General features: G+C 38.7%; 1 protein-coding gene across 1 annotated transcript in view; it reads right to left on the bottom strand.

Annotated features, from left to right (window-relative positions):
* Positions 1–19,563, bottom strand: part of DNAJC1 (DnaJ heat shock protein family (Hsp40) member C1) — a 236,134-nt gene that overhangs the window by 96,304 nt on the left and 120,267 nt on the right. Inside the window, exon 8 of the mRNA XM_008002473.3 lies at positions 18,966–19,123. Within this exon, the coding sequence (XP_008000664.3) occupies positions 18,966–19,123 (158 nt within the window). The remainder of the gene's footprint in view (positions 1–18,965; positions 19,124–19,563) is intronic.

Here is a 19,563-nt window from a genome sequence, read left to right on the forward strand (position 1 = left end):
CATTTACTCAAGAAAAATGAAAGCATATGTCCACACAAAGACTTGCCTTGCACCTGAATCTTCATAGCAGATTTATTAATGATGGTTTAAAAACTAGAAACAACTCAAATGTCCATCAAATAGTGAATGAATTAAAAACCTTTAATATACTCATACAATAGAATATTAGCACAAAAAAAGGCAAGTCATTGATACACGAATAAACATGGATAAATGTTTATTGCTAGTCAATCAAGCAACCCCAAACTAATAATAATAAAAGGATTTAAAAACATAGTTAACAGACTTTAATTAATTGGCATATATGTAATTCTGAACCCACAGATACGCAATTCTTTCAGGAGTACATCAAATACTTAAAACAGCTGACTACAGAGTAGTCCATAAAGGAGTGTCAACACAATTCAAAGGACTGAAATCAGAGTGTGTTCTATTATAAAACAATTAAGCTGGAAATTAATAACAGAAAGATAACTAGAACATTCTCATGTGTTTGTAAATTAAGAAACAGACTCATAAAGAGTCAATGGGTCAAGAAAACAATCACAAGGAGAACTAGAATTATTTTTTAAGTAAATGGGAAATGAGAACACAAATTATTAAAACTGGCTTTTCAGCTAATGCTGATCCTAGAGGGACATTTATAGCCTTTAATACCTATATTACAAGAAAGACTAAATATCAGTATAGCAATTCTCCATCTTTAGAGGAGAGAGAAAAATTGCAAATTAAACTCAAAGAAAGTAAAATGAAAGAAAAAATAAAACAGCTGAAATCAGTAACAAAGAAAACAAGCATACAATATACAAGACTCAAAAAAGGCAAAAGATGGTTCTTTGAAAAGACTAGTAAATTAATGGCCTGAAAAGGAGAGAGACAGAGAGAGAGAGAGAGAGAGAGAGAGAGAGAGAGAGAGAGAGAGAGAGAGAGACAGAGAGAATATAAGAATATACAAATACCCAATATTAGGAATGAAAAGGAGGACATCATTACACAACCTATAGGTGTGTGCTAATATGGTAGCTGTTAGTCAGTTGAAGCTATTTAAAGTAAAATTTAAAGTATTTACAGGGCAACACAATTTAAAATCTAGTCTCTCAGTCATACTAGTCAAATTTCAAGTGCTCAAGAGCCGCATACTGAGACTCGAATAATACAAGGCAGTCGCTGAGAGAGGAATAATACAAAGTGATCGTAGAATAGAAAATTTCAGGCAGCAGTTTCACATGACTAGCAAAAGGAATCTATTGAAATAGCTGCAGCTACGGACTGATAAGACCCTGAAAACCCAGGAGTAGACCAAGCTGGCTGAGACCAACTGGTCCCAACATGGCACTGGATTTGACCTAGGTTTCACCTAGAACCTCATTATATGCTCATTAACATACAAAAATCACACAGCTACCAGTATCATGACAGTTTCAGGAACATCCATATTTGGTGTAAAACTGGGTGACAGGCCAGGCGCAGCAGCTCACGTCTGTAATCCCAGCACTTTGGGAAGCTGAGGAAGGCGGATCATCTGAGGTCAGGAGTTTGAGACCAGCCTGGCCAACATGGTAAAACCCTGTCTCTACTAAAAATACAAAAAATTAGCTGGGCATGGTGGCACGCGCCTGTAATCCCAGCTATTCAGGAGGCTGAGACAGGAGAATCACTTGAACCCGGGAGGCGGAGGCTGCAGTGAGCCGAGATCGTGCCACTTCACTCAAACCTGGGCAATAAGAGTGAAACTCTGTCTCAAAAAAAACAGAAAAAAACAAAAAAACTGGGTGACACTAGAGTTCTAAGAAATCTCTGCCCTTTTCCAGGAATCTTCATGAATATTCTACCCCTTGGTTAAAGAAACCCATAAAGACAGAAACCCCACATCCTATGTGCGACTCTCTCTTGAGGATGCTCGCACTCCCCTTTCTAGAGTATATACTTTCCCCTTTGCGATAAATCTCCATATTTTCACTATTTTCTGACTTATCCTTAATTCATTCTTGCAACAGTGTCAAGGGCGTGGACGCCAGCTGGGGTTGAGGTCCCACTGGCATTCAGGGATCTCCCCCAGCCCAACAGTATCAATACCATAGCAGATAGCACAGATATAGAACATTTCCATATCACAGAAAGTTCTATTGGACAGTACTGCTATAAACATTAAATAAAATAAGAAGATACTGTGATCAACTTTATACTAATTAATTCCATAATTTAAACAAACTGACAACTTTCTGGGAAAAACACAACCTAAGCTAAACTGACTCAGGAAGAAATATAAAATCTGAATCATCATGTAAGTATTAAATAAATGAGAACCCAATTAAAAATCAACCCTCCAAGAAAGCCCAGATGGCGTTACCAGTGATTGCCTTTAAGTATTTATGGAAGAAATAACCTCAATCTTATGCAACTTTTCCAGGGAATAAAAACAAAAAACAAACAGAGATAGTCTTTTAAACAAATGGTGATGGGCCGGGCGCGGTGGCTCAAGCCTGTAATCCTAGCACTTTGGGAGGCCGAGACGGGCGGATCACGAGGTCAGGAGATCGAGACCATCCTGGCTAACATGGTGAAACCCCGTCTCTACTAAAAAATACAAAAAACTAGCCGGGCGCGGTGGCGGGCGCCTGTAGTCCCAGCTACTCGGGAGGCTGAGGCAGGAGAATGGCGTGAACCCGGGAGGCGGAGCTTGCAGTGAGCTGAGATCGGCCACTGCACTCCAGCCTGGGTGACAGAGCGAGACTCCGTCTCAAAAAAAAAAAAAAAAAAAAAAATGGTGATGAAACAGTTGGATTATTGATAGGCAAAAACAAACCAGAAACAAAAAACCCCAAAGACTTAACCTAAACCTCATATCTTAGAGAAATACAAGCCAAAGTGGATCATATAGTTTATGTAAGATAAAGAACTTATAAATCTTTAGAAGAAAACACAGGAGAAACTCTTTGGGACCTATGGCATGGTTACAAAAAGATCTTAGGTATGACCTAAAGGCACATTCTATAGAAGAAAAAAATACTAAAGTGGACTTTATCATAATTAAAAACTTGTTCTGCCAAAGGTCCTGTTAAGAAGATAAAAATACAAGTTATAAATAACTAGGAGAAAATATTTGTACATCAAAAATCTGATAAATGACCCACATCTAGAATATTTAAGGAATTCACAAACTTTAACATCAAAAAAGTAAACAACCCAATTAGAAAATAGGCAAAAGATATGAAGAAAGATTTCTTTAAAGAGAATATATAGATGGCAAATAAGCCATGAAAGATATTCAATGTGGTCAGTCATTAGGGAAATGGAAAATAAAACAGTGATATCACTACATGCCTGTTGGAATAGCTAAAATAAAAAATAATGATGCCAAACATGGGTGAGAATGCAAAGAAACTGAATCTTTCACATATTGTTAGTAAAAATGTAAAATGGTACATCCCCTTTGAAAAAGCTTGGTAGTTCCTTAGAATGTTAAACATAGAGCTACCATATGACCCAGTAACTGCACAATACCCAAGAGAAATAAACTCTTCAAACAAGAAATTTGTTTACAGCAGTTTTACTTGTAATTAGTAAAAACTGGAAACATGCTGGGCGTGGTAGTTCACACTTACAATCCCAGCACTTTGGGAGGCCGAGGTGGGCAGACCATTTGAGGCCAGGAGTTTGAGACCAGCCTGGCCAACATGGCGAAACCCTGTGTTAAATATGAGTTGTAAATTTCTTTGCAAAGAATATGTCAGTATGTTCAATTCTTTGCCTTCTACTTTTGAACTTAACTTCCTCATAAAGCAATCTTTTTCGATTACCTACTCCACCCTGACTCATTCCGATTATCTACTCCTCCCTAACTCATTCTGATCACCTGCTCCACCCTAACTCATTCAGATTACCTGCCCCCTGCTCTGCCCTGGCTCCTGCCAAAGCACTCACCCCAAAGCACTCGCCCTGTCATTCTCTTTAAATTAGCCAGTCGGAATTAGTTTAGCCTGTGCAGTCTAACCCTAGCCAATAGGGGAACGACACAGCAGCAGGGCCCAGGGATAAGAACCCCTTCCCCTCCATTGTCCAAGTGGGCGCTCCCTACCATTGCTCCATCTGTAAGGGTGCACCCTTCTATAGAAGTAACTTGCCTTGCTGAGAGTTAAAAAGAAAATTTTCTATTCGAATGTTATTCCTTTTGCAGCTCCGAAACTTTATACACAACACCCATCTCTACTAAAAAATAGAAAAATGAGCTGGGCATGATAACGTGAGCCTGTAGTCCCAGCTACCCAGGAGGCTGAGGCAGGAGAATTGCTTGAACCCGGGAGGCAGAGGTTGCGGTGAGCTGAGAAAATCGTGCCACTGCACTCCAGCCTGGGTAACAGAGCAAGATTCTGTCTCAAAAAAGAAAAAAAAAAAAAAAAAAACCCAACCTGGAAGCAATGAAAATATTCTTAAACAGAGAAATAATTACATGAACTGTAGTACAGGCATACAATGGAATATTCAGCAATAAAAAGAAATCTACTGATACACTCAAACATTTGGATGAATCTCAAGGACATTATGCTAACTATAAAAGTCAATCTCAAGAAGTCACATATTCCATTTAGATCCTCAAAATGACATTAGATCCTCAATATCATTAGATCCTCAAAATGACAAAACTCTAGAGAATTGGTTGTCAGAGGTTAAGGAGGGTGAGTGGATAATGGGTATGTAAACCAAAAATAAAATCTGAAGCCCCCCAAACCAAATTTATGGACCTCCACTGAGGTCCAAGTGATCCCAAAGAAAACCTGAAAAACTAGGTTAGGCCATGATGGGAAGGGAGGTTAGATATGCCTCATTATACCCTCCTCCCTTTGGAGTTTAGGCACAACTGACCAAAAATTAACATTAAAATAGAGATGATAAGACTGACAAAACAGATTCTTTGTAGCAATAGGATACCAAATTCCAACCTGTGGTATAGCATCACAAGACAGGTAACAGTCCTTAAAGGAAATCAAAGTATTTTGTCCCCAAATACATTTATTTGACACATTGTGGAGTGGCCCTACAAAGCAATCTCTTTTGGGGAAAATTTGTATTCTGCAGAGAATCTCCTTCCCTTACTAGGTCTTTTCTAGATATATTTTTGGAGAACATGACACCTTTTAAGGTCTGATAAGAGACAGTAGCCCACATCACTGCACTCCACTCCAGCCTAGGTGACAGAATGAGACCATGTCTCAAAAAAAAAAAAAAAAAAAAGAGAGAGAGACATTTGTCATCTATTCTCTCTGAAGCCTGTTACTTAGAGGCTTCATCTGCATAACAAGAACCCTGGCTTCTACAAGGCCCCTTATCTTAACTCAAGCATTTCTTTATATTGACTTCAATTCTCCAGACAAAGCTTAATGCTTTCAATCAATTCCTAATCAGGAAATCTTTGACTTGGAAGCCCCTACTTTGAAATGTCCTGACATTCTGAGCTACACAATGTATACCTTATATGTATTGATTTATGCCTTTGCCTGTAACTTTTGTCTCCCTAAAATGTATAAAACCAAGTTGTAACTCAACTACCTTGGGCACACCTGCGGACCTCCTGAGGCTGTGTTATGGGCCATGGTTACTAACATTTGGCTCAGAATAAACCTCTTTAAATATTTTACAGAGCTTGGCTTTTTTCATCAACAGGTGTGATTATAAAGGAGAAGTATGAGTGACATTTTTGTGGCAATGAAATAGTTCTAAATCTTGTTGGAGAAGTGGTTAATAAATCTATAGGTGATGAAATGACATACCTCTATAAACAGCCAATGTACCAAAGTCAATTTCCTGGTTTTGATATTGCACTATAGTTACATAAGATGTAACCATTAGGAAAAACTGGGTGACAGGTACAGAGGAACTCTGTACTGTCTTGGAAACTTCCCATCAATCTATAATTTTATTTATTTTAAAATAAAAACTTGATTAAAAATTCATATTTTATAAGTCCAGCATGTAACTGACACCACACCTGACAAAAATATTATAAGAAAAGAAAATCACAGGTGAATCTCTCTCATAAACATAAAAGCAAAAATCCTAAAAATATAGCAAATCAAATCAAATAATAAAGAATAGTATTTCATAGGACCAAAGAGGGTTCATTCTAGAAAAACAAAGTGATTTAATACCAGAAAATCAATCCGTATACTTTATCTCATTCACAAAATAAAGGTGAAAAATCACACAATCATCTTAATAGATGCAAAAATAAATATTTGATAACACTTAACAATATTCATTTGCAATAAATAAAAATTTTTTAGCAAAACTAGAAAGAAAACTTCTTAACTTGATTTTTTAAAAATCTAGACTGCTGTAGCCCTAGCACTTTGGGAGGTCGAGGCGGGCGGATCACGAGGTCAGGAGATCGAGACCATCCTGGCTAACGTGGTGAAACCCCATCTCTACTAAAAATACAGAAAATTAGCTGGGCGTGGCAGCAGGTGCCTGTAGTCCCAGTTACTCGGGAGGCTGAGGCAGGAGAATGGCATGAACCCATTCAACCCGGGAGGCAGAGCTTGCAGTGAGCCGAGATCAAGCCACTGCACTCCAGCCTGGGGGACAGAGCGAGACTCTGCCTCAAAAAAACAAAAACAAAAAAACCCCATACTGATGTGGACAAAATCAGAAGAGTAAGAAACTCCAAATTCCACCTCTCCATAAAAGCAACAACAACAAAAAGCCAAAACTATATAATCGACTTTTTCTGAACTCTGGAAATTAACAAAAGGCTTGCAGCACCATGAGTAAGATATATTTAAGAAAACCAGCTAGAGCCTGGTATAGTGGCTCATGCCTGTAATCCCAACACTTTGGGAGGCTGAGATGGGGAGACCGCTTGAGCCCAACAGTTGGAGACCAGCCTAGGTAATGTAGGGAGACCCTATCTCTAGAAAAAAATTATAAAATGAGCCAGGCCTGGTGTCACATGCCTGTAGTCCCAGCTACTTGGGAGGTTGAGGTGGGAGGATTGCTTGAGCCTGGGAGTTCAAGGCTGCAGTGAGCTATAGTGGCGCCACAGCACTCCAGCCTTGGCAACAGAGCAAGACCTCATATCAAAAAAGAGAAAGAAAGAGAGAAAAGAAAGAAAGAACAAAAGACAGAAAGACAGACATCTGAATTTTGATCAGAACAGTAACTTTATGGCACATTAATTTACTCTAGTCCAACCCACTGTTCCTGGGTGATCACAACCTGTGAACATCACAACCCGTATTACTAGTAATAGAAGAAGCAGAATGAACTAACTTGCAAAGAATGGAAATTATTTGTTCTGTCCTGTTTGGTACCTCCCCGGAAGACAGGTTTAAAAGGCTTGTCTTTATTTTCCCTAACTTAAAACTAGCCTTATGCTAAAGCTGCTTCCCTGGGGGCATTTGTTAAAAAAATTTACAGAATATTGTCTTTGTATGTTGCATGAAGCTATTAAAACAGTTGGGGCAAACAACAGGTAAACCAAAAAGTTTGAGAGGAAAGGCTGAGGCATGAAATGTTGACATTCCTGGGAACCCAGAAGGCCGTGTGCATGTTCAAGGCTGCACACGTACTCAGGAAAGATCTGAGAAGGAGCTAAACTCTCACCTGCTGCTGACATTAAGGCTATGTGGAAGCAAAAAACAAAACAAAACAAAGTGTTAAGGCAGAATTGTAAACCAATACAGAACCCAAAGCAAAGACGGAAAGAATTTTTGCTTCCAGGCATTTATGAAAATCTCTTCCCAATTATTAGCTGATTACCCAGCTAACGTAACAGACTTCAGTGGCTACACATAACAAAAAATAGAGACTTCATAGAATTAGTTCAGAAAACTCACTAAAAAACAAACAACTACAATAAGCCCAACACCACAAGTCCTTTAAAAAGTAGATATCTGATTTCCATAATTGCTAATTTATAACATTTAAAATGTCCAATTTTCATTATTATTATTATTTTTGAGACAGAGTCTCACCCTGTCACCCAGGCTGGAGTGCAGTGGCGTGATCTCTTCTCACCGCAACCTCCGCTTCCCGGGTTCAGACGCTTCTTGTGGTTAAGCCTCCTGAGGAGCTGTGCACCACCACACCCAGCTAATTTTGTATTTTTAGTAGAGACAGGGTTTCACCATGTTGGACAGGCTGGTCTCAAGCTCCTGGCCTCAAGTGATCCTCCTGCCTCAGCTTCCCAAAGTGCTGGGATTACAGATGTGAGTCACTATGCCCAGCCAAAATGTCCAATTTTCAACAACGAAAACTTACAGGCTAAAGAAATGAGACAGTATGGCAGACATAAAGGAAAAAAACAGAAACTGTGCCTGAGGAAGACCAGACAATTAACTTTCTAGACAAAATGGTAAATCATCTTTTTCTTTTCTTTTTTTTTTTTTTTTTGAGACGGAGTCTCACTCTGTTGCCCAGGGTGGAGTGCAGTGGTGTGACCTCAGCTCACTGCAACCTCCACTTCCTGGGTTCAAGTTATTCTCCTGCCTCAAGCTCTCAAGTAGCTGGGATTACAGGTGCCCACCACCACGCTCGGCTAATTTTCTATGTGTTTTTAGTAGAGACAGGGTTATGTCAGCCAGGCTGGTCTCAAACTCATGACCTCAGGTGATCCGCCTGCGTTGGCCTCCCAAAGTGCTGTGATTACAGGCGTGAGCCACTGTGTCAGGCCAATCATATATTTTAAATATGTTCAATGAGCTAAAGGAAGCCATGTCTAAAGAATTAAATGAAAGCATGGGAACAATGGCATACCAAATACAGAATATCAACAGATTAAGTTATTTAAAAGGCAAAATAGAAATTCTGGAGTTGAAAAGTGTAATAACTGAGATAAAAAATTCTCTAGAGGGGCTCAACAGCAGGTATGAGCAGGAAATGAAAGAATCAGCAAACTTGAGGATATGTGCATTGAAATAATCTGGAACAGAAAAGAAAAGGAATAAAGGAAAAATGAATAAATCTTCAGAAACATCATTAAACATATCAATATATGAACAATGGAAGTGCCAGAAGGTGGTGGGGAGTAGTGGGAGAAAGAGGAGAGAGCGGGTAAGAAATATTTCAGCTAGGCGCAGTAGGTCTCGCCTGTAATCCCAGCACTTTGGGAGGCCGAGGCAGGTGGATCCCGAGGTCAGGAGATCGAGACCACGGTGAAACTCTGTCTCTACTAAAAATACAAAGAAAGCAGTTGGGTGTGGTGGCGGGCACCTGTAGTCCCAGCTACTCGGGAGGCTGAGGCAGGAGAATGGTGTGAACCCAGGAGGCAGAACTTGCAGTGAGCCGAGATCACACCACTGCACTCCAGCCTGGGCGACAGAGTGAGACTCTGTCTCAAAAAAAATAAAAAAATAAAAATAAATAAAAAATAAAGAAATATTTCGAGAAATAATGGTCTAAACCTTCCAAAATTTGAAGCTCAATGAACTCCAATCAGGATAAATTCAAATGGACCAAAGGGAGGAAACCACCCTTCATATTGTCTTATGCCCAGTTTCTGCCTCCAAAGAAAGAAGAAGTAAAAACTAAAAGGTAGAAATGAAATCCACAGGCAGACAGCCTGGCGCTGTACCCTGGGCCTGGTAGTTAAAGATCAATTCTTGACCTAATCGGTTATGTTATCTATAGATTACAGACATTGTATGGAAAAGCACTGTGAAAATCCCTGTCCTATTCTGCTCTCTTCTAATTACCAGTGCATGCAGCCCCCAGTCACATACCCTCTGCTTGCTCAATCGATCATGACCCTCTCATGCAGACCCCCTTAGAGTTGTAAGCCCTTAAAAGGGACAGGAATTGCTCACTCATGTAGTTCAGTTTTTGGAGACGTGAGCCCACCGATGCTCCCAGCTGAATAAAGCCCTTTCCTTCTACAATTCGGTGTCTGAGGTGTTCTTGTCTGCAGCTCTTCCTGCTACAGACTCATATTAAGGAACATCATAATCAAACCATCAAAGCTAAAGAGAGGACAATACTGAAAGCCCCAAAGAAGTAACTCATGATTACGAGGAATCTTCAATAAGATTAACAGCTGATTTCTAATCCGAAACGATGAAGGCCAGCAGGTAATAGCATTATGTAATCAAAAGTGGTGAAAATAAATTCTACCAAGAATTAATATATCTGGAAAAAAACTATCCTTCAAAACGAAGCATAAATCTAGATATTCTCAGTAAAATAAAAAGTGAGAGTTCACTGCTAACACTCCTGCCCTACAACAAATGTACAAGGGTGTCCTTAGGGATGAAATAAAATAACACTGGACAGTAACTCAACTCCCTATGGAAAAATAAATGCCGAGAAAGGTATAAACATAGGTAAGCGGAAAAGACACTATAAAGACATTTTTGGCTTGTAATTCCTTTTCTTTTAAAAAATCTAATTCAGAAGACAACTGCATAAAGCAATAACTACAAATCTAGGTTGATGAGAACATAATATATAAAGATTTAATCTGTGGCAATAATAAATAATAAGAACAGGCATAAAGGGAAGTGGAACAGGGGCAAAGTTTTTGTACTTTTTAAAGTTTGCATTAATTCTAAGTAGACTGCTCTAAATTAAGATGTTAATTGTAATCCCTAGAGAAACCACAAAACTATGTTCACACGGACTTGTATTAGAATGTTCATAGCAGCTGTAACATAGCCAAAAGACCCAGAATGTAATTAAATGTCCATTAGCTGAGTAACAAATAAATAGTATGTGACATATTCACACATTATTATTCAGTCACAAAAAAAAATGAAGGCCAGGCACAGCAGCTCACTCTTGGCAATCCCAGCAATTTGGGAGGCTGAAGAGGGAGGATCACTTGAGGCCAGGAGTCCAAGCCCAGCCTGGGCAACATAGTGAGACTCCATCCATACAAAAAAATAAATTAGCCAGGCTTGGTGGCACACACGTGTGGTCCTAGTTACTCGAGAGGCTGAGGCAAGAGGACTGTTTGCATCCAGGAGATTTAAGTTGCAGTGAGCTATGATCATGATTATGCCACTGCGACCCGGCAGCCTGGGCAACAAAGCAAACAGAGTAAGACCTTGTCTGTAAAAAAAAAAAAAAAGAGAGAGAGAGAGAGAGAGAGATGAGGTACAAAGTATTGTTATACGCTACGATAGGAATAAGCCGTGAGAACATTATGCCAAATTAAAGGAGCAAAACATAAAAGGCTACATATTGTATAATTCCAATTATATAAAGTGTCCAGAATAGACAAATCCAGAGATAGAAAGTTGGTTAGTGGTTGCCAGAAGAGGGGAGATCAGAGAATTGCTAACTGCTAATAATATGGTTTTATTTTCTGATGCGATGAAAATATTCTAGCATCAGAGAGTGGTAATGGTTGCACAACCTAAATAGACTAAAAACCACTTAAGTGTCTGTGCATTTTCAAATGGCGAATTTTATGTTCTGTCAAGTACATTTCAACAAGAATGTTATAAAAAGCCTATAGCATACATCATATTTAATAGTAACAAGATAAAAATGTTTTTGTTTTGTTTTTGTTTTATTTTTTGTGTGTGTGAGGGAGTCTTGCTCTGTCACCCAGGCTCAAGGGCAGTGGTGTGATCTTGGCTCACTACAACCTCTGCCTCTCAGGTTCAAGTGATTCTTTTGCCTCAGCCTCCCGAGTAGCTGGGATTACAGGCACGTACCACCACAGAAGGCTAATTTTTGTATTTGTAGTAGAGACGGGCTTTCACTATGTTGGCCAGGCTGGTTTTGAACTCCTGACCTCAGGTGATCCACCCACCTCAGCTTCCCAAAGTGCTGGGATTATAGGCTTGAGCCACCACGCCCAGCGATAAAAGTTTTTTTTTTTTGAGACAATGGAGTACAATGGTGTGATCAGAGCTCACTGTAGCCTCAAACTCCTGGACTCAACGAATCCTCGTGCCCCAGCCTCCCAACTTGCTGAGACCACAGTTGTACACCACCAAGCCTGGCTAATTCATTTATTTTGTAGAGATGGGGTCTTGCTAAGTTGCCCTGGCTGGTTTTGAAGTCCTGACCTCAAACAATCCTCCCACCTCGGCCTCCCAAAGTGTTAGGATTACAGGTGTGAGCCATCACAACCAGCCACAAGTTAAATAAACAATTTCAATGATGAAATAAAGATTTTCAGTGATGAAAGCTTTCTTTGAGATTGGGAATAAAACAAGGATACTTGTTATCACCACTTCTATATTGTATTGGAGATTCTAATCAATACGAATAAGAAAAAATGTATAATATACAGAGAAACCATTAGAATTAAAAAATAAGCCAGGTGCAGTGGCTCACGCCTGTAATCTCAAAACTTTGGGAGGCTGAGGCAGGCGGATCACTTGAGGTCATAAGTTCAGACCAGTCTGGCCAACATGGCGAAACCCCATCTCTACTACAAATACAAAAATTAGCTGGGTGTAGTGGCAGGCACCTGTAATCCCAGCTACTCAAGGGGCTGAGGCAGGAGAATCACTTGAACTTGGGAGGCGGAGGTTGCAGCGAGGTGAGATCGTGCCGCTGCATTTCAGCCTGGGTGACAGAGTGAGACTCTGTCTCAAAAAAATAAATAAATAAAATTTAGCAAGGTTGTTAGGTACAAGATTGTTAGACAAAAATCAGTTTTAGTTCTATATACTAAATATAATTAGAAAGTGAAATTTGAGACACAATGCCACTTACAATAATCATCTAAAAACACAAAACAAATCTAATAAAAAATATCCCATATGTACAAAAAGCTGCAACGCATTATTGAAAAAATGTTATTTATTTATTTATTTTTTTTGAGACAGAGTCTTGCTCTGTCACCCACACTGGAGTGCAGCAGCATGATCTCTGCTCACTGCAATCTCCACTTCCTGGGTTCAAGAGATTATCCTGCCTTAGGCTCCTGAGTAGCTGGGATTACAGGTGCATGTCACCACACCTGGCTAATTTTTGTATTTTTTGGTGGAGATGGGGTTTCACCGTGTTGCCCAGGCTGGTCTGGAAGTCTTAACTCCAAGCGACCTGCCCGCCTCAGCCTCCCAGAGTGCTAAGATTACAGGCGTGAGCCACTGTGCCCAGCCTGAAAAAACTTCAAAAGATCTAAATTAATGGATCTATTTATGGGTTTTAGAGTTAATACAATTTGAATGTCAATTTCTCCACAACTGATACATATATAATTGTTATACCAATTACATATCTCAGCTGAATAATTTGTGGAAAACAAGCTACATTAAACATTTATATGAAAATGTAAAATGGCAATCTTGAAGAAGGAAAACAAAATTGGAAAATTACTGTACTGGATACCTATCATGAAGCTATAGTGATTAAGACTGTGTGGTAGTAGCACAAGCATGAACAAGTAGATAAATGGAACTAAGCAGAACATCTGGAAACAGACCTACACAGTTAAGGGCACTTGGATTATGATTAAAGTGACCTTTGTAGAGCTGTAGGAAGCAGTTTTTAAAATAATTTGTAGCAGGCCCATGGGTTTGGAGAACTTTTGGAACAAAACATTAATCTTCATCATTACTTAATGCCAAACAAACAAAACATTCCAGGATGTTTAATTGAAATGTTTAAGTCAAATAATAAAGCTTCAAAATCTTTATAGTTGTGAGATAGAAAAATATTTGTTCATTCAGGCGTGGCGGCTCATGCTTGTAATCCTAACACTTTGGGAGGCTGAGGCAGGATAACTTGAGACCAGGGGGTTGGACCAGACTTGGCAACACAGAGAGACCCAAACTCTAGAAAACATTCAAAAATTAGCTGGGTGTGGTGGTGTATGCTTGTGGTTCCAGCTACTCAGGAGGTTGAGGTGTGAGGACCACGTGAGCCTGGGAAATTGAGGCTGCAGTGAGCCATGACTGCATCACTGTGCTTCAGCCTGGGTGACACAGTGAGACCCTGTCTCCAAAAAAAAAAAAAAATATATATATATACACACACACACACACACACGAACATAGAAAACACCAAATAAGGAAAAGGCAGACTGATTAACATAATGAGTAAGTTCTAGTCATCAAATGACAACACTAAGAGCAAAAAAATGCCAAGCAGAATGGGAGAAAATATGTGCAAAACGCTTATCTCTGAAATACAGAAAGAACTCTTTATAATCCAGTCTCAAAAGCAAAAAGTCAACACAATTAAAGAAAGATTTGGAAAGGCACTTCACATAGTAAGGTATCAGTATCCAATAACCATAAGAAAAGGTGTTCAGTCTTATTCATTAAAGGATATGCCAATTAGACCAAAATTAGGTATCACTACATACTTACCAGAATGGTTAAAATATGAAAGACTTGACCAAGTATTGGCAAAAATATAGAGTAACTGGAATACTCATATCCTGCTGCTAAAATATAAATTGACACAAACTTTTGGAAAACACAGCTGACCCTTGAACAATATGGAGGCTGGGGCGCCAACCCTTGGGCAGTTGAAAATCTAAGTATAACTTTTGGCTCCCCAAAAACTTAACTACTAACAGCCTACTGTTGACTGGAAGCTTTAATAATAATATAGACAATAAATTAACACATATTTTGCATGCTTATGTACTGCATTCTTACAATAAACTAGAGAACACAAAATCTTAAGGAAAACACCTTTTTAGTAATGTACTGTATTTATCAATACCCTAAATTCATGTTGTTGTCTGTCTGAAATGGCAGCCAACAGCAGGTGCAGACCTCACTCTACTGTACTTATAAAACAATTCAACTTTTTCTTGTAATGTCATGACTTTTCTCTGGTTCTCAAGAGCAGTCCTGGCATCACTAGTGGTACTTTCCATAGGCCCGATGGTGTTATTCAAGGTTTACAGTATTTTACTAAACATGATAAAAAACACATAAGAACTAAGATAGATCACATTTTCTATGCTATGCAATTTACTGGAGAGACAAACTGCTCACACAGAGATGATTAGCATCATGGGGAGGTTTAAGCCAATACTTGCAACACGTGAGCCTACTGCAACAGCAACAGGAGGTGTTTTAAATTATTATAGTAGTATAGTAGGTACACTGTGTGCTACAGTTTATTTTACACAGTTATGATTTAGTACTGCATATTTACATTTGTCTACATTACCCTCATCTGCAAATGGTGCCATGTACGGTAAGTATTTGTGTACATTTTGATAAGTTTTAACTTTTTATGACAGATTTATATATCTCTTATGGTAATAAGTGATAAAATACACTAGTATCTATATATATTTTATGCATGACATACCTAACTTTTTCTTAATTTTTTCAATATTTCTAGGCTACGTGGTTTGAGATTTGAAAAATTACCCAAAATCTTCTAAAAATTTTCCAAAATATTTTTTGGAAAAAAATCCATATATAAGTGGACCCAAGCAGTTTATGCCTATGTTTTTCAAGGATCAATTGTATTTACTGAAGTTGAGCTTTGACCCTGCAACTAACTCCAAAAATTGAAATTTACACATATACGTACTAAAAGGCATGCACAAGACTGTTCACAGAGAAATTATTCATTATAGCTCCAAACTGAAAACACTACATTTCTCCAACAAAAACAAATTGTGCTATATTTATAAAGTATTATGCAGCAATGAAAATAATGAAATTATTACACAGCAATGAAAAATTACTGCTATATGCAATTATTAATAAATCTCACAAATATACTGATGAATAAATCTCACAAATACATTGAATAGAGGAAATCATACACAAAGGACTACATATGAAATGATGCTATTTATAAACTAACAAGCAGGGAAAACTACTCTGAAGTCAGGAACGTCATCATCTTTGTGGAAGAAAGGAAATAGTGAGTGGCAGAAAGCATGGTTTCTGGATTCTAGTCATTGATCTACGCAATGGTTAACTTGCGTCACCTGTGATAGTTCGCTGAGCTGCATATCTATACATGCATACCTCAGAGATATTCCAAGTTCAGGTCCAGGCTACCACAATAAAGTTAATACTGTAAAAAAATGAGCCACACAAATTTTTTGGTTTCCCAGTACTTATAAATGTTATGTTTACAAGTCAGGCACAGTAGCTCACACCTATAATCCCAGCACTTTAGGAGGCCGAGGTGGGCGGATCACTTGAGGCCAGGAGTTTGAGACCAGCTTGGCCAACACGGTGAAACCCCATCTCTACCGAAATTACAAAAATCAGCAGGGCGTGATTGCACTTGCCTGTAATCTCAGCTTCTCAGGAGGCTGAGACATAAGAATCTCTTGAACCCAGGAGGCAGAGGCTGCAGCGAGCCAAGATCATGCCACTTGCACTCTAGCCTGGATGACAGAGAGAGACTGTCTCAAAAAAAAAATTTTAAAAATGTTTAAAGCTATGTTTACATTATAGCTTAGTTTAAGTGTGTGATAGCATTATGTCCAAAAAACAATGTACATACTTAATTTAAAAAATATTTTATTGTTAAAAAGTATTAACAACCATCTGAGTCTTTCAATAAATCATAATCTTTCTGTTGGTAGAGGGTCTTGCCTCCATGTTAGTGGCTGCTGACTCACTGGGGTGGTGGCTGGTAAAGGTTGGGGTGTCTATGACAATTTCCTAAAATAAGACAATAATGAAGTTTGATGCATTAACTCTTCCTTTCACAAAAGATTTCTCTGAGGCATGTGATGCTGCTTGATAGCATTTTACCCTCTCCAACCCTGCTAGTTCCTTTATCAGTGAAGCTTACAGAATATTCTCAATCCTTTGTTGTCATTTCAACAACTTTCACAGCATCTTCACCAGGAAGAGATTCCATCTCAAGAACACTTTCTTTGTTCACCCATAAGAAACAACTCCTTATCTCTTCAAGTTTGACCATGAGATTGCAGCAATTCAGTCACATCTTCAGGCTCCACTTCTAATTCTAGCTCTCTTGCTATTGACACTGTATCTGCAGGTATTTCCTCCAACGAAATCTTGAACCCGTCAAAGTCATCCACAAGGATTAGAATAAACTTCTTCTAATCTCCTGTTAATGTTGATATTTTGACCTCCTCCCATCAATCATGAATTGCATGATTTATAATGGCATCTAGAATGGTAAATCCTTCCCAGAAAGTTTTCAATTTACTTTGCCCAGATCCATCAGAGGAATCACTCTCTATGGCAACTATAGCCTTATCAAATATATGTCTTAAATAATAAAACTGAAATTGGAAGGGCTCCTTGATTCATGGGCTGCAGAATGGCTGTTGTGGTAGTGGGCATATAGATAATGTCCATCTCCTTGCATATCTCCCTTAGTGTTCTTGGGTGACTAGGTACACTGACGATCAGCAGTAATATTTTGAAAAAAATATTTTTTTTTTTTAGCAATAGGTCTCAACAGGGGGCTTCAGTAAACCATGCCGTAAACAGATGTGCTGTCATCCAGGCTTTATTGTTCCATGTATAGAGCACAGATAGAATGGATTTAGCACAATTCCTAAGTACCCTAGGATTTTCAGAATGATAAATGAGCACTGGCTTCAACTTAAAGTTACCAGATGCATTAGTCCCTAACAAGAAAGTCAGCCTGTCTTTTGAAGCTTTGAAGCCAGGCATCAACTTCTTCCCCTCTCTAGCCATGAAAGTCCCAGATGGCATCTCTTTCCAGTAGAAAGCTGTTTCATTACGTTGAAAAATCTGTTGGCTGGTGTAGCCACCTTCATCAATGATCTTGGCTAGATCCTCTGGATATCTTGCTGCAGCTTCTCCATCAGCACTTGCTGCTGCACACTGCACTTTTATGTTATGGAGACAGCTGCTTTCCTTAAGCCTAATGAACTAACCTCTGCTAGCTTCCAATTTTTCTTCTGCAGCTTCCTCACTTATCTTGGCCTTCTTAGAATGAAGAGAGATAGGGCATTGCTCTGGATTAGGCTTTGGCTCAAGGGAATGTTGTGGCTGATTTGATCTTCTATCCAGACCACTCAAACTTTCTCCATATCAGCAATAAGGTTGTTTTGCTTGCTTATCTTTGATGTATTCACTGGAATAGCACTTTTAATTTCCTTCAGGAATGTGCCCTTTGCATGTGCAACTTAGCTAACTGTTTGGTGCAAGAGGCCTAGCTTTTGGCCTGTCTTGGCTTTCAACCATGCCTTCCTCACCAAGTTTAACCATTTTTATGTAAAGTGACACACATGCAACTCTGCCTTTCACTTGAACACCTGGAAGCCACGGTAGGGTTATTAATTGACCTAATTTCAATACTGCTGTGTCTTAGGGAGTAGGGAGACCAGAGGAGACAGAAAGAGACTAGAGAATGATTGATTAGTGGAGCAGGCAGAATATACATAATATTTACCACTTAAGTTTGCTGTCTTGTATGGGTGCACTTCACGGTACCCCAAATAATTATAATAGTAACGTCAGAGGTCGCTTATCAGAGATCACCATACCAGATGTTAAAATAATGAAAAGTTTGAAATACCACAAGAATTACCAAAATGTTATATAGAGACACAAAGGAAGGAGATGCTTTTGGAAAAATGGTGCCTGTAAACTTGCTCAACTCATCGCTGCCACAAACCCTCAATTTGTAAAAAAAAAAAAAAAAAACACCCCGCTGGGCACAGTGGCTCACGCCTGTAATCCCAGCACTTTGGGAGGCCAAGGTGGGCAGATCATGAGGTCAGGAGATCGAGACCATCCTGGCTAACACAGTGAAACCTCATCTCTACTAAAAACACAAAAAATTAGCCGGGCGTGGTGGCGGGCACCTGTAGCCCCAGCTACTTGGGAGGTTGAGGCAGGAGAATAGCATGAACCCGGGAGGCGGAGCTTGCAGTGAGCTGAGATCGCACCATTGCACTCCAGCCTGGGTGACAGAGCGAGACTCCATCTCAAAAACAAAACAAAACAACAGTATTTGTGAAGTGCAATAAAACAAAGCACTATATTGTGAGCTAATCCTGTATTTTAACCCTATATTTTATGTGCTTTTCTGTCAATGTTTTACTCAAAACAAGTTTTATAAAGTTTATTTACCTGTTTTTTCTGTGTTCGGTTCCTGTTTTCCAACCAATCATCCATTTGTTCCTCAATTTCTTCTATGGAAGTTCCATGATCATAAGACTGAATATATGTACTTTCTAAAGGTGTGTATACAGGAAATTCAGGTTTGGGTTTTTTAACTTTCTTCTGTTCTAAAAAATGTTTAAAAGAACCAATTATTGAGATTTTTAAAGAATAAAATTAATTTTTAACGTTTTATTCATAGTCCATATCCTGAAAGAAAATATCAAAATATAATTGTTCTGTTATAAATAATTAGCTATAAGTATTATTGTACATAAACCATTGCACTGTTTCTGAATAAAACTCAGAGCTGCTACTATTGTGGAGACAATCATGAGATAGCCATCATATCAATTTGCATTGATACAAACACCTTTGTTTTCAAAGTACTTTTCACAAAATATTTCATTTTGGCACAATAAAAAGAGCTTCAATTTAATGTTGTAATCCTAACTTTACCATGCAATAGTTAAATAATACTGGGCAAATAACTTAACACTTAGAACAGCATCAACTTTCTCATCTATAAAAAAAACTGGCTCTAACTAAATGGTATACATTTATTTTT

Source organism: Chlorocebus sabaeus, chromosome 9 (assembly GCF_047675955.1).
Source record: "Chlorocebus sabaeus isolate Y175 chromosome 9, mChlSab1.0.hap1, whole genome shotgun sequence".
Classification (NCBI taxonomy): Eukaryota; Metazoa; Chordata; class Mammalia; order Primates; family Cercopithecidae; genus Chlorocebus; species Chlorocebus sabaeus.